The 16005-nt window shown below is 40.3% G+C and overlaps 1 protein-coding gene across 7 annotated transcripts in view; it reads left to right on the top strand.

The window, feature by feature from the left end:
* Positions 1–16005, top strand: part of tango2 (transport and golgi organization 2 homolog (Drosophila)) — a 151135-nt gene that overhangs the window by 97031 nt on the left and 38099 nt on the right. For 6 of the 7 annotated variants that reach the window (XM_048556324.2, XM_059654917.1, XM_059654912.1 and 3 more), the window contains 3 exons: positions 5569–5688; positions 13227–13341; positions 14660–14713. In XM_048556324.2, the coding sequence (XP_048412281.1) occupies positions 5577–5688; positions 13227–13341; positions 14660–14713 (281 nt within the window). In that variant the 5' untranslated portion in view covers positions 5569–5576. The remainder of the gene's footprint in view (positions 1–5568; positions 5689–13226; positions 13342–14659; positions 14714–16005) is intronic. The other variant, XM_059654916.1, reaches the window with a different exon arrangement.

The following is a 16005-nucleotide window of genomic DNA, read 5'->3' as shown; positions in this document are numbered from 1 at the left end:
CTGTGTGAGAGAAAGTACTCCACCTTGGCAAAGCGCTCCATCTGGTGACCTGTCTGGGAAATGAAAGTTGGATTTCCCGGGGGAAAACAACTTTGAGAGAGCAAACAGGGTCATGATTAAACATCACACTTGAAAGACAGTACCACTGATGGTACAGTACCCTTTGTCCCTCAGACAGAAAATCACTCAAAAAAAGAGCAGTCATACTTCGAAAGGAGCATATTTTATCTCCAAGATAACAAGGTGTAGAGCTGGATGAACATGGCAGGCCAAGTGGCATCATAGGAACAGGAAAGCTTGGCCTGCTGTGTTCATCCAGCCCTACACCTTGTTGTCTCGGATTCTCCAGCATCTGCAGTTCCTACTATCTCTGAAAATATTTTATTTCCATTTTAGTGTATACAAGACAAGTTAGATTGGTATGTGTCATTTCTAACTTTTATTAGTTTTACCTTATGGGCTGGAATGTCAACTGGATTTATTTTTGCTCTCAAATCCCTGAAGTAGCCATTGAATTTGCTAACTTCTAATTCAGACACAATTGCTACACTCTGAGCTATAATTGACACCCAAACAGAAAGCTGAAAGGAAAACTAAAGCTATTAGAAACCTGCAGGAAAAATGGTGTTGAGATTGAGGATCAGCCATGTTTTTATTAAATGGCAGTGCAAGCTTAACAGAATCACCTGAGCTCCTGCTCCTATTTATGTTGTTTTTGTGAAGATAGTCAACAATAATTCACAGAAGTTTCTAAAGTAAAATTTGAGACCAAGTCACAAGGCAATCTTAGGACAGATGATGAAAATTTTGGTCAAAAGAGATAGGCTTTAAATATTTGTATTAAGATGAGGTTAGAGAATTGCAGAGGCGTAGGGAAGGCACTTTCCATGCTTAAGAGTTTTGGCAGCTAAAGGGTGTTACTGCCAAAGGTAAAGCAGTTAAAATTAGTGACGCTCAGAGGTCAGAATCTGATGAGCACAGATTGTTTGAGACAGTGCAGGTGAGAGATTTGAAATCCTGGATGAGGATTGTAAAATTTTAGGAATATTTAATCAGGACCCAATGTAATTAGTGATCATTAAATCACACTTAGTGTGGACAAAGATAATGGCAAGAGAGTTTTGGGTTCCCTGAGGTTATTGAGGCCAGCTAGGAATACAATAGAATATTCAAAACAATTTAAACAAGTTCTACTAAATGACAGTAACTTGGATGCATGTCATCCAATATCCACCTGCCTTTTGCACATTGATGACAGCCACGGTTAGGTTCTCATTGACTGCAAGAGTTAAGTGAGTTCAATCTATATTTCAGTCATAGAACTACACTCCAGAAAGCACTTTGGGCCATCCGTCAATTTCTCACAAAAAGCAGAGGCCTGCACTGATCATTGAAAGACATGAGTTCAAAACGCTGCGCAGCAGCCAGATAACTTCAACTCATTTTATTAAATAAGTTAGAATTGCAAAGAAATATTATCTGGAATGTAACTAATGGATTGTCAAACACGTCCATCACTCATGTCATTTAAAGGAAGGTAAACTGCTTTTCTTACTTAACCCAGCGTATGTGTGATTCCAGAACTCGAGCAATATGAGTAAATGTTCGCTACCTTATAGAATGGCTCAGCAAGTCACTGAGGTTTGCAATAAATGCTAGCAGTAGTGTCATGCCAATGTCAGCCAAGCGGATCTCATTGAATATGAGTTCCCAGGTCAGATTTTGTTACCCTAGCCCAATCAGGGAGTACCGACTGACAGATATAAACGAGAGTGTCAGGGTTCTGCTTAATTTAGGAGCTGGCTGTGTGCTAGCTGAGTCAGTGTCAAGTACAATACACAAGTAAATAAAGGGTGACTTGGTAACAGGATACCAGTCTTTGTAGTGTTATTTCAGCCACATCCTGTGAATTAATGAAAATAAGTTGGCAAGATTGGGCACTAAAATTCTTGGGTTGGCGAGATGAGAATCCTCCAGGGTTCCAACACTTAACATTTCTGAATAGCCTCTGAACAAAGTCTGTGAAAGACATGCTCTAAATACAAGTCTTTCTTCCTTTTTACAGAACTGTCAACTTGAACAAACTTCAGTTGCCCTCTTTCATAAGAACACTGAATGAACTTCTACATTTATGCATGCCCTTGTGCTTCCTGATCTATGTACAGAGTGGTCTATTTACATTCACCAAATCTAATCTTATGACCTAGCTTTCCGTTTGTTATGCAGTTTTTAATATCCAACAGTTTTTTTCTCTTTGTGTTTTGCCTGCAAAGCAATAATGACATGTCCAAATATTTTGTTTGTTAAAAAGTGCTTTGAGAAATTTAAATAGCTTTATTGAATTGCAAGTTCTTCCTCTTTCTTTTCTAAAAATATTGCTTCCCAGAATACATCTCCTTGCTCAGTGCTCATGCTCATGTCAGCAGTCAGATTAGCCATGTGAAATTCAGGGTTACGGGGTGAGAGGGTGTATTTAGGTGAGAATGCCGTTCAAAGGTCAGTGTGGACTCAATGGGCTGAATGGCCTGCTTTCTGCACAGTGGGGATTCTATGATTCAAGAGGCTTGACACCCAAACTCAATCCTGCTCACCACTTGCATGCACATATTTCTTCAGGGGCTGTTCTGAAGTTGTGAGGATTGGTACCCCTGGAAGACTTTCCTCCCTCTAACTTCAGGGTGTTGTGATGAATTTTAGTGCCCATTCTGCCAGCTTTTTTAATTCATTCGAAGGATGTGGCCATTGATTTCAGTTATTGCATACACCTAGTTGGGTCTGAGAGGTAATCATGACTTATCTTTCCTAACTGCTTCAAGCACTGCACACTGTTACGACTGAGTGACTTGCTCTTCTATTGCAGAAGATAGCTATAGGTTACCCACATTGCTCTGGATTTGGAGTCACATATAGACCAGACTAAGTAAGAATGGCTGTTTATCTTCCTCCACTAAGGGTGGATTTGTATGACAATCCAGTAGTCACAATCATGGTCACATTCCTAATATTGTATTTTTTTCAATTGTGCCATCCTGGGATTTGACACCACATCTCTGAATTATCAGTCCTAGCATCTGGATCATTGATCTCATAACATATGAAGAAAGATTAAATCAGATAGAACTATATTCACTAGAGATTAGAAGATGCGGTGGCTAGTGAGAGGTGGATCTCGTTGACACCTTAAACTCTAACAGTATTGGCAGTGTAAATGCAGGAAGATTTTTTTTTAATCTTTATTCATTTATGGGATGAGGGTGTCACTGGCTAGGCAGCTTTCGTTGCTTATCCCTAATTGCCCAGAGGGCAGTTCAGAGTCAACCACATTGCTGATGGTCTGGAGTCAGATGTAGGCTAGACCAGGTAAGGATGACCGTTTCCTTCCCTAAAGGGCATTAGTGAATCAGGTGGGTTTTTCCCAACAATCGATAATGGATTCATGGTCTTCATTCGGTCCTTAATTCCAGATATTTATTGAATTCAAATTCCATCATCTGCCGTGGTGGGATTCAAACCTGGAACTCTGGAACATTATTGGAGTCTCTGGATTAACAGTCCAGCGTTTCTGAGTCTCCAATGACTGGAGACTCAGAATCACGACTCACAGTCTAAAGGTATAGGGGAGGCCATTTAGGACCGAAAGGGGAGAAAAATTCTTCACCCATACATTGGTGTGCCTTTGGAAATCTTGCTTCAGAAAGCAGTTTAGGCCACAACAGTGAATATGTTCAAGAAGGAGTTGGACAGAGTTCCTTTGGCAAAAGGAAGGAAAGAGTATGGGGGTGGGGGACTGAGAACAGGGTTCTGAGTTGCATGATAAACCATGATTATATTGAATGAAGAAGCAGCCTCAAGGGGCTGAATGGCCTCATTCTCATCCGATTGTCTATGTTATGATATTTTTCTCCATCTACTGTGCTGTTTTGGGGGAGATAATGGTATAAGAGCAATATTACTAGTTATTCAAAGGCCCAAGGTAACATTCTAGAGATTGCAAGAACTGCAGATGCTGGAGTCCAAGACAACACAGTGTAGAGCTGGCAGAGCACGGCAGGCCAGGCAGCATCAGAGAAGCAGGAAAGTTGACATTTCAGTCGGGACCCTTCTTCAGAAATGGGGAAGGGTCCTGACCCAAAACGTCAGTTTTCCTGCTCGTCTGATGTTGCCTGGCCTGCTGAGTTCCTCCAGCTGTACACACACTCCAGAGACAGTGGTGGGATTTGAACCATGACAGCTCGTAAAATTTAAATTTTGTTAATAAATCTGGAATCTAAAGCCAGTTTAAGTAATGAAGAGCATTAAGCTATCATCAGTTGTTGTATAAATCCATCTTGATTTACGAACAACCTTTAGGGAAGGAACTCTGTCATCATTATTTGGATTGACCTACATGTGACTCCAAAGCCACAATAATTTGGTTGGCTCTTAACTGCCCTGTGAAAATGCTAAGTAAATCAATCACTTCAAGAGCAATCAGAGATAGGCAGAAAATGCTAGCCATGCCAAAGATGCCCACATCCAACAAAAAACCCCAGAAAAAGTTGCTACCTGAATGAGATCACACATTGCAGTGAAGATCAGAGCTGAAATTCAGTCGTTATTCTTCCATTCAGTTGCTAGTTGTCTGTAAGATTGATTTGATTTGGGAGATAGAGTGAGAATAAATATTCTTCTCCATAATTTGCAAAGTTGTGTATCACACAGAGGTAGAACAGAGATTTGAATAAAAGTAGGCCATTCAGACCCTTGAGCTTATTTTGATACTTAATTTGATCTCTACCTTAAATCCATTTGCTTGCCTTTGTGCAATGTCCCTTGATGTCACTATCTCACAAAAACATTTCTCTCTCAGTTTTAATTTGAGTTGACTCAGCCTTCACAGACTTTAGGGGAAGTGAGTTCTATTGGCTCCTGCATGAATCGGTGCCTACTGATTTCACTTCTAAATTGTCGAGAATATTTACTTCTGCTTGTTAACTGATCTTTCCATCGACAATAATGATTTTCTCTTGTAACAATTAAGTACTTTGTGAAATATTCCAGAACTTTTACTTCTTGTATCCTGTTTCAGGTTTATCAAGCAGTGCTTCCTGGTTTAGGGCCCCCTCTACTTTCTTCTCCTTTCTGCATTTGTTCCCCCTTGTCCTGCAATTGTGATTTAACTGGTAAAACTGTGGCAGATTAACTATCCCTGTTCCATTTTGCATCTTCGTTTCTTACAAGTTTCACAGTGCCATAAATTACGGAGAAAGAAACTGATTCTGGTTTTGTGCAACATTCCCTCTGGAAATCAAATGTAGAATTCTCCAAGAGAATGTTTGACTCTGCAACTGAAACTAGTAAATTTCATGCACAAGTGAACTGCACAAGTAAACCCAAATAAAAAGTAAGTTCCACTTCCCCTGCTTCTTTCCACCCTGTCTATGAACCTCTTCCCAAACTGATGACTTTCTTATTTACTTAAGACATTGGTCAGTCACTTGTTCAGTGATCAGTACATTCTGAAATAAATTATGTGAATTGTAAAGTAATCCTCTCTGTATTGCTTCTTTTTCCATGTGCCACGAGTAGGACTGGATATGGAAAAAGGCAGAGAAGGAGGAACATGGTTGGGTATTAGCAAGAAGGGCAAGTTTGCTGCATTGACCAATTATCTTCAACCTGTAATCAGTCTGAATGCACAGGGGAGAGGTAAGAAAGATTTTCAACTCAATTCTATTATAATAGAAACAAGAATCTCATTTCTTTATGTAATATCCCATTGTTATTTGAATGCATCATTCTATTTTTATTATTGAAAAACAAAATGAAATAAATGGGTTTGCCTTAATTTTAATGCAAGCCAATACGTATACTCCTCTCATATAAGACTTTCTATTCTGTGAAGCTTAAGCAGTTAATTCACTGATGTCTTAGTAGATGTCTTGAAAAAGTATGAATAATGAAATGTGAAACCAGAATGTTTTCAACAGTAGATTTGTTCAAGCCAATTTTTCCTGTTTGATGTGTCTATTTTCTCCCCTCATGTAAATCACAGGAAATCTGGTCAAACAGTTGAAACCTCTGGTGTACATCTTTTACCCTGCCATGGGCATTTGGTGATGTCAGGATTGGGATTGGTTTCATTTTATATTATTCAGTATTCTACTCATGGTCATTGTTGCAATCACATTGAGAATATAGTTTTGGGTTGGAGTGTTCATGACCTTGCAGAAGTACCCCATCAAGAATCAACACATTAAGATGATGGCAGGTGAGAAGAAATTATAATTGAGTAAAAGCTACAGAAGAATTTAAGGAAGCTCAAGGTTACTCATTGTTAAAATAGTTGCCACCACTTGAACTCCCCTTTAAATTGAACACTTAGTTAAATTTGGAAAACATTGCACATAAACTTAAACTGATATACAGGAAAGAAATGACCGATCTAACCGGTCTTTTCCAGCAGATGTTATTTATGGGATCAAATACAGTAGTTGCTCATTTCATTCACCATTGTGTGACCTCATAGTTGAGGTGAAATTTCAGATAAAAACAGAGTTCAATTCTTTAACCCCTTATTCAGTCAAAACAAGTCAAGAAGTCACTCTGGCCCAGAATTTTCCATTGAAACTTCTTTTACGAGGTAATCTTCACCTCCGCTAGAAGCAGATCTAATTCTCACTTTTGGCAATTAAGGGAATTGGCAATCATTGCTCAAATTGACAGCCTATTCCAGAGATCCTCTATTCTCTGGGAAACGATTCACTTCCAGATTTCTCAGCATGATGTAGCTGTCCATGCTTAACACAAAAGCAAAATGCTGCAGATGTTGTAAATCTGAAACAAAAATAGAAAAAAGTTGGAAATGCTCAGGAGATCTAGCAGCATCTGTGGACCAGCAGGTAAGTCATGACCTGAGCAGTGGACTTGTAAATCACAGCATGGATCAGAGGGTTCCAACAGTTGGATCCTTCCAGGAGGCAACCTATTAACAAACCACTTCTTCATTTGCTGTGTGGGTAAGAATAACACGATTTGTGGAAATGGGAATCCAAGTATGAATACCCACCATCTGAGGAAGACCCTGTTGAGGCAGATCAGTGAGCACAAGACTGCCTCAAAATGGAAATCCTTGGAATCCTCATTAAGATTTGTGAAAAACCAAAAAGCCCATAGGATCATTAATGAGAATGGAAACACCTCCCATCACAGGAAGATTTATGGCTAATCCTGTGGCATATTCAGGGGTTCAGATGCAGGGACCAAGCAGCTTTTCCACTGAGGGTGGCCAGCCTTTAGAGATTTTATCAGGCAATAAGAGAATTGGAGTGCATGTTTCTGGTTCAGGAATAGCCTTTGTTTGATATTGTTGACCAGATATTCAAACTTTGCCCAAGCAACTATCTTTAATTGCATTCTCTTGCTGTGACCTGCTCCTACAATCTGGACAGCAACCTACCCTCACTGTAATGAACATGTCAAAGTGGCCCATGATTTTTTTTTAAACAGAGTTTGTCACCCTGATCCAGCCAGGAAGGTGCTTCCAAAGCTACTGCCAACCTCTGCAGTCAGTAGGCACCGGTCCCTATAACAGGAAGATCTTTGTGACATCAGCAACTTGCTCCCTCCTGCAGCAAGAGTGCTTGGAGGCGGGAATGATCGAGTGCTAATCCAAAATCCAAATTTTAAATTTTGCTGCTAATCCCTACTCTAAATCTATCTCTTCAGATTCAGGAAGATTCCACTTGTTTCTCTCTCCACAGAAACTGCCTGCCTAACTTAGTGAATCTTTCTCGCATTTTTTTTTATATTTAAGTTGTGACCTGAGTGCTCCACACCCTGTTTAACTGGGGAAACAAATACTGTTTGAACCCAAATCATTTCCTATGCCATCTTGCAAACTGGCTCGGATTATTCTTTAGTCTGTGATTTTCTGGAGTGTAAAGCTCCAACTCTTTTAAATTGTCTTCACAACTGAGATGCTTCAAACTGGGAATTAAGCTGGCGGTTCTCCTCTGTAATATTTCCAATAGCTCTGTGTAAAGGAGACAAAAATTGGAGACAATATTCAGTCAAGTATTGTGATGAACATTTGTTTTTGTCCCAAAAATATATTTTAATCATTAAACTTATAGAAGCATGTTGCATGACAATTCAAAGTTGACATTATTTGAAGCACAAAATCAAATCTGATACTTCCAGTGCTTTGTTATTCATTACATTTATAAATAGTTAATATTTCCATTAATCGTCATTGCACATTAAACTTACAGCTCTTTACAACTTACAAACTTACAGTTTTACGCAATGTGAATCCCCTTCGGCTGAAAGGCCTTAGTGGCATTACTCATTTTGACCTCTGCAGCTGACAAAGATGCTGTGTACAGCATGTTAGGTATGCCAGATATTTTGGGCAGAAACAACTGTGGAATGAGCAATTTGTGCCTCACTCAGGTGCAGTTACCTTATTTTAATCACATCTACAATAGCATTGTCTAATTCTGATTTTTTGAAGAAATTGTGATTAACAAATGTGTAAATAGAGGCAGCTTTCAAACCTAACTTAGATTTTTCAAAATCAGTTGCTAATACTGAATTTCACAAGTCAAACTCATAACCAAAAACCAGATTCACTTACGCTACTTTCTGATTTAAATAATTGTATGTTGAGTTTTAAAGCTGTTTCCTTCATGTGAAGAAGCCAATTTTTACCAACTGAAATCTGCCAGAGAAAGACACATAATTACACTTTTTGTTTCAAAATTACAAACGGAATAAGCACCTGCTACCCAAGCAGTGCTTCTATTTTTAGTCTTCACTGCCACCTGGAGACTGACCTGTTTTCTGGTGCATTATGCAGCACTGACAGAAGTTGTAGCATCATCATCTTAGCTGTCATTCCAGTTGCCAAAAGATGAGGTGGGATGAGGCAGAACCAGCTGCATTAGGGAATTGTTTCACTAATAAATTATTTTTAAGAGCTGTCCTCCTGAGCTTGCATTAAATTTACATTTAAAAAGGTTCTTTATAAGATTGAATTTAATCAAAGAGCACTATGAATTAAAGATGTGTTTGGCTTATTGCATAAATATATCTCAAAATGCAATGTTTAGACTTAAAACAATAAAAACATTTTTTTGTTCTCAGCTGTAAAGACCATGATCAGGACATTCATCCCTCATGTGGAATTGACAAAATACACACAAGCCTTTTGGCGCCATTGATCCATGTCAATGCTTATATTTCATATAAATGTCCTCTGACTCCATATCATTAAATCCTTTCAGCCTTACCTTATATTCCGTTCTCTCTGCTGTTTTAATCTAAGTTCTATTTATGTGCATTTATTCTGTTTGCTTCTTTTACTTTTTTTTGTGGTCGTGTTATCCAAATTCTCTCACTCTCTGGGTAAGGAGGTTCTTCCTGTTGGTAGCTATCTTGTATTTATAGCACCAGGTTTTGGATTGTCCCACAGATGGAAACATTGAGCAGAATCTTACTTTAATGACTGCTTAAAAGCAGAAGGTACTACCTCTCAGGGATGTGAAGCAAGTTGTCTCAGTGAATGCATCCCTCTTGGATCATTGTTTCTGCACGCACAAGTGGAACACTAACTTTAACGTGTAGGAAGGGCACTGAAACCTTCCAGACTTCAACTTCTGGACACCTTATGTAAAAAGCACCTGAACATCATTTCACTTTCTGCGAGTCAGGAGCATCACTGGGAGATGCATCACCAGACAGAAAATGGCTCCATGATGCGGCAATTTCCCCCTAAATATGTTCCTGCAACCATCTGGGACAGAAGGAAAGTACTGTTTCTGCGGAATAACACAAGAGACCATTAATCAAGATAATAAAATGTGAGGCTGGATGAACACAGCAGGCCAAGCAGCATCTCAGGAGCACAAAAGCTGACGTTTCGGGCCTAGACCCTTCATCAGAGCCATTAATCAGGCAGCCTTGACTGAGGTCGGTGCCTATGGGTGGCTCAACTTGCTGCGTCCAGTGCTGCCGGAGATGAATGATCAGCGCACTTCCACAGTATGTGCCACTGTCTGCTCGATGCGTTATGCCCCTATGAATGCAAGTTTGCATTGTAAGTTTTCTCCTGCAGAAGACTGGGTGCCAGGCATCATCATCAGATGCCTCATATGCACTGAATATTTCTTAATTAACTAGAGCTCCCAATCTAGCACTACTAGCACTATGGTGTTACTGGCTCTTGCACATCTGCCAGGGTTCACAGTTAAAAGATAAAATGAGCAGTAGGGAAAGCGATGGCCGAGTGGTATTAATGCTAGACTATTCATCTCGAAACTCAGCTAATGTTCTGGGGCCGCAGATTGAAATCCCACCACAGCAGATGGTAGAATTTAAATTCAATAAAAATCTGTAATTAGGAATATACCGATGATCATTGTCAATGTTTGGAAAAACCCATCTGGTTCACCAATGTCCTTCAGGGAAGGAAATCTGCCATCTTCACCTGGTCTGGCCTACATGTGACTCCAGAGCCACAGCAATGTGGTTGACTCTGAGTTTCCCTCTGAAATGACCCAGCAAGCCATTTAGTTGTACCAGTCGCTACAAAATTTCAAAGAAATGAAGCCGGATGGATCACCCGGCAATGACCTAGGCATCAGAAGAGACAATGGCAGAAACAGCCCTGTTGACCGTGCAGAGTCCTGCAGACTAACATCTGAGGATACTGCCACAATTAGGAGAACTGTCTCACAGGCTCTTCAAGCAACAGCCTGACGTAGTCATACTTGCAGAATCATATCTTACAGACAATGTTCCAGACACCACCATCACCATCCCTGGATATGTCTTGTCCCACCAACAGGACAGACCCAGCAGAGCTGGTGGCACAGTAATATACAGTTGGGAGGGAGTTCCCTTGAGAGTCCTCAACATTGACTCTGGACCCCATTAAGTCTCATATGTAAGAACTCCTGCTGATTACCATGTACCATTCTCCCGAAGCTTTTGAATAAGTAATCCACCATGTTGAACAACACTTAGAGGAAGCACTGAGGATGTCAAGGGCACAGAAAGTACTCTGGGTGGGGCATTTCAGTGTCCACTGCCAACAGTGGCTCAGCAGCAGCACTACTGATTGAGTTGGTCAGATCCTAAAGGATGCATCTGCTAGACTGAGTCTGTGGCAAGTGGTCAGGGAACCAACGAGACGGAAAAGCATACTTGATCACATCCTTACCAGTCTGCAAGCTGCAGATGCAGACGTCCATGACAGCATCAGTAAGAGCGACCACCGGATAGTCCTTTTGGAAATGAAGTACTGGTTTCACATTGAGAATAACCTCCATCCTGTCATTTAGTACCATCACCATGCTAAATGGGACAGACTTTGCACAGATCTTGCAACAAAACTGGGCATCCATGTGGTGCTTGAGCCATCAACAGCAGCAGAATTGCACTCCAGCCCAATCTGTAAACCTATTGCCCGGCGTATCCCCCACTCAACCCATTACCATCAAGCCAGGGGATCAACCCTGGTTCAATGAAGAGTGCAGGAGGACATGCCAGAAAAAGCACCAGGCATAGCTTAAGATGAGGTATCAACCTGGTGAAACCACCAAACAGGAATACGCATATGCTATAGAGCATAAGCAGCATGTGATACACAGAGCTAAGCAATCTCACAGCCAATGGATCAGATCTAAGCTCTGCAGCCCTGCCACATCCAGTCGTGTAGTTCCCGTGTATTCCAGCCTAACTACATCCTGATATTTTGGCCCAGAAACTGAGCAAGAGATCATTATAGCAAAGTGAACAAAATAAATTTCATGGAATGCTGAACAAAGGATGATAAGGTTTGAATGGTAGAAATCGAACATTCCCTCAATCCTCTCAGCCATATTTAACTACAAGCTCAGAGTGTCCACATAAGTTAATCAAAACTCCTTCAGTTTCTAATCTAGCCACTGATAGGCTTGGGAGAATCTATCTGCTATATCTCACTGCGTTGCTGGCTTTTTCAGCAGCATCATCAACAGGTTTGCTATCTCGGCATCTCTATCCCACTCCCCCTTTCTCGTCACCTGAGGTTCCATCTCTCCCTCTGCTAAGTTGTCACTCTCATTGAGCCAGGTTATTCAAGATGCAGCAACCATTCACTACTCTGGAGGTATGGTCTGCTGAGTACTGGAGTGTTCCTCACAAGTGGTCCAGGCAATGGAAACACATCTTCAGTAGACCAATTGTCTTTTCAATGATAGCTGAAGTGGATGCATGAGCAACATTGTAACACTTCCAGCATCTTAGAGTCACAGAGTCATGCAGCATGGAAACAAACCCTTTGATCAAACTTGTCCTTGCCCACCAAGTTTCCAAAACTAAATTAGTCTTGTTTGGCCCATATCTTACTAAACCTTTCCTATTCCTATTGCTGTCCAAATGTCTGTTCAATGTTGTAACTGAATCTGCGGGTTATGTGCTGGGCTGATTAGTCAGGTCTTCTGGGAGAACATCTGACCACCTATAAGCCTGCCCTGGAGATAATGCAAGGAGCAAATGCTTGTGGCACCTGACAGTTATTTGGAATTTAAACATCATGACAGCTTCCTGGATAGTGAACACACACCTTCAGGAATTTTTGCCAGTGGTGGTGCTCAGGAAGGTTGAGGGAAGCCATGAATGGAACCACAGACATAAGTGTACAAGCAGCATCATCATCAGTTTTCTCTACTTCAGCTTTCTCTACATTCATCTACTGCAGGGATGTAGAGGGCCTCAATAACGCTGAGCAACTCTCCAAGCCTACATATCTTGCTTAAAGTCATACTTCTTAGAGTTTGTATTCCTTCAAGAGGCAGGTAGACTAACCTAATTTTCCTCTGTAATCAAGCAATGAAACTGAGGGAGCATCCTAACTCAGTTTCAATCCGGACCTCACTCGCTATTTGCCTTCTAACTTTATACATTGCTTAGTAGGAATGGGAGAAAGTAACTGCATGAGTGAAAATATTTTGAAAATGAACTGTTCTCCTTTTTTTGATGCTAAACTTTGTTCAATAGTACAGGCGACGTGTTCAAAATTCACTCTATAATTCCAAGGCAACTCTATTATTCCAAAGCAACAAATTCTAAAGTAACTTTGATCTCCAGGCAGAAATGGTTCTCCAAGCTCAAAGGTGTTTATATATTTTTGATAAAGCACAGGATGTGCTGACCATCGAGAGACTTCATTTAAATCTGTTTCTCTTTCTAATATTTTCAAGGTCGTCTGGTGACAGATTTCCTGACTGAGGAGGTAGATGGTTTAACTTACTTAAATAAAGTATCTTCAGAAGGGCATCTGTACAATGGATTTAACTTGATAACTGCAGAGTTTAAGTAAGTTCACCTGGAACATTTATTGACTTTCAGTACAATTGAAATAAACACAAATACATTATCGACGTCATTGACATTTACCTCTAGTTTGGTGCTGCTGTTAATCACCTCAGGGGACAAGGGTTTCTGGCTAATCTAATACCATAGCAAGATTGGGATTCAGGTGGAAGATCTCTGTCGACATTGGCAATAAACAACTTTTATCACACTCAAAATGCTGGCGGTAGACAGCAGGCCTGTAATGAGTTGATATTTCAGATTGATGAACTTTTGCTCTAACTGAGTATTTCCAGCAGTATGTTTTATTTCAAATTTCCAGACTCTGCAATATTTTGCTCTTAATCACACGTCTGATTTGGAGGTTCAGATATCAGCTTTCTAAGAATAAACCTTTAACCAGAAAATAGATATCTGACCACCTGATTCACAAATGCATTTGATTTAATGAGCAACCATTTTTCCGAATTGTAACTCTTCCATTGGCAGATCTTTGTCAAGTCTGTCATTCTCTCAATTGTATATTAAAAGCCATGAGCTTGCACAACCTGTATTTTTTTAACTGATCTGATGGTGATAGTGTTGTGGGGGATGGATGGCAAGTATATAGTTAGAGAACAGGGCAGTATTTGATTCAAGCAGGAAATACCTAGTATTCACAGACTGGAAGAATCAGAACAGTTTTACTGTCAAGAGTTTAGTCCATGCACACTGTCACAGGAATTTGACAAAGTGGTTGCTACAGTGTAATGGTATTACATCTGTTGATGTTGTTGAGATGTTCAGTTTGTGATGTATTAGCTAGATTAAAAGGCATTTAGGAGCAGCTCCTCAGGCTGAGATCTGGATTGATCATTGCGTAGGAACCAATGTCTGACTTCAGGCTCACCTCAAAGTTTTTTAGACCAGTCCATAATTCTTTTTGGAGTCCTGTTAGTAACAATGCTTAGTATTCATGCATCTCATGCATATTCAGTGTAGAATTGTGCTGGATCATAGTGGAGTAAGAATCCAGATTCTGTATCTGTTGCTATTGATTTTAAATTGACTTGACTGTACTAGCAAGTGAACAAGTCAGCTGCAGTGATGATCCTGCAACAGCCCACTCCCAACATAACTTTCTGACTTTTGATCATGCCCAATTCTTCTAATGTTCTTCCTCCCCCTTTGCCATTTTATCCTAACTACTTCCACTGGCTGAAGGTTCGATAACTCGAAATGTGCATAATTGGCAAAGGAACCAGGGGCAGCATTAAGGTATTTTTTATGGGATGTGATGAAAATATGGAACATGCGGCCTGATAGAGTTTGTATCCATCAGTCATAGACTATTGAAGAAGATTGGAAAAGTACTTGAGACATTGAGAAAGAGCTGGTGAGTGGAACTAAATAGACTGCTTTACAAAAATGCTGTGCAGACTTACTGGTTGAATTACCTTTTCTCTGTTCTTTGATTGTTATTTCTGTACTTGGCCCTTGTTTGTTCCCCTTCTCTTCTCCCTTCCTCTTCTGCCTTTCTTCTCCTTCCAATCTCCTCTCCATCCTCTGTCTCTCTCTTCCCTTCCTACCACTTGTTTCTCATTCACTTCAAACAATTGATGCAGTAGCTGTACATTTTAAATCTGCTGATCCTATGAGCCTGTACATATGTGAGAATAATCGATTGCCGTTGCGGTGGACTTGTTGCCTTTCTTGCTGTTCGTCTTCATCTCTGGGGAGCTAGGTCAGACTTCAGTGCAAAGTGACAAGCATTTGTTTAATGTGAATCTAATGTAGTAGCCCTGATAAAGTAGCCATCATACTATTACCATTTCCCTTATTGTCTAATTCAACCATGTGAAATGCTCATTTTTCATTAGCTAAATTTGAAAATCTTTGTTTTCTCTTAGTAAACTAGAAATATTGATATCAAAATCTCATCTGCACACCAAATAATGCCCCAGTTCCCAGCCCTATCCAGAAACATTGAGTCAGTAGACAGGCAGAGTGCCAACAGTGATACTTAATCAGTGCTATGTTTACAATTCTAAAGAGAGACATTTCAAGAACTAAGTTACTCTCGGCCTTTTTGAGTTGCAGAGGGAAATGTCACTCAACGTTCCAGTCCCCAAACTGGGCTACTACTGAATGAGAACTTATGAATCAGGCTGGGCTGAATTGTTTCCAAAGGTCAAATCCTAATTTTGAATAATGACTCTGTGGTTAAGGGCGTGTACATTAAATGCTTTCATGCAAGTAAATTAGGATATTTCCGCTAATGTAACTCCTTGACCAGATTATAATTTCTCCCCTTGGATTCACTTCATGCTTACTCCATCTTCAAGGGCATATTTTCATTTTACTACAATTACTTCAACAACTGATTAAATTGATGCAGTTGATATTGCAACATCTCTTATGATCCCTTGCAGGCATGCTCTTTACCATTCAGCTTTTTTTTCTAATATATTCATTCGTGAGATGTGGGCATCACTGGCTAGGCCAGCATTTATTACTGTCCTCAGATGCCCTTGAGAAGGTGAGCTGCCTTCTTGAACCACTGTAGTCCATATCCTATAGGTTGGCCCACAGTGTGCTACAGAATTCCAGGACTTTGACCTAGTGACTGTGAAGCAATGGCAATATATTTCCAAGTGAGGATGTTGAGTGGCCTAGAGGGGAACTTGC

Source organism: Stegostoma tigrinum, chromosome 26 (assembly GCF_030684315.1).
Source record: "Stegostoma tigrinum isolate sSteTig4 chromosome 26, sSteTig4.hap1, whole genome shotgun sequence".
In the NCBI taxonomy this organism is placed as follows: Eukaryota; Metazoa; Chordata; class Chondrichthyes; order Orectolobiformes; family Stegostomatidae; genus Stegostoma; species Stegostoma tigrinum.
Note: the sequence above shows the minus strand (reverse complement) of the source record. Positions and strands in the feature narration are given on the sequence as shown.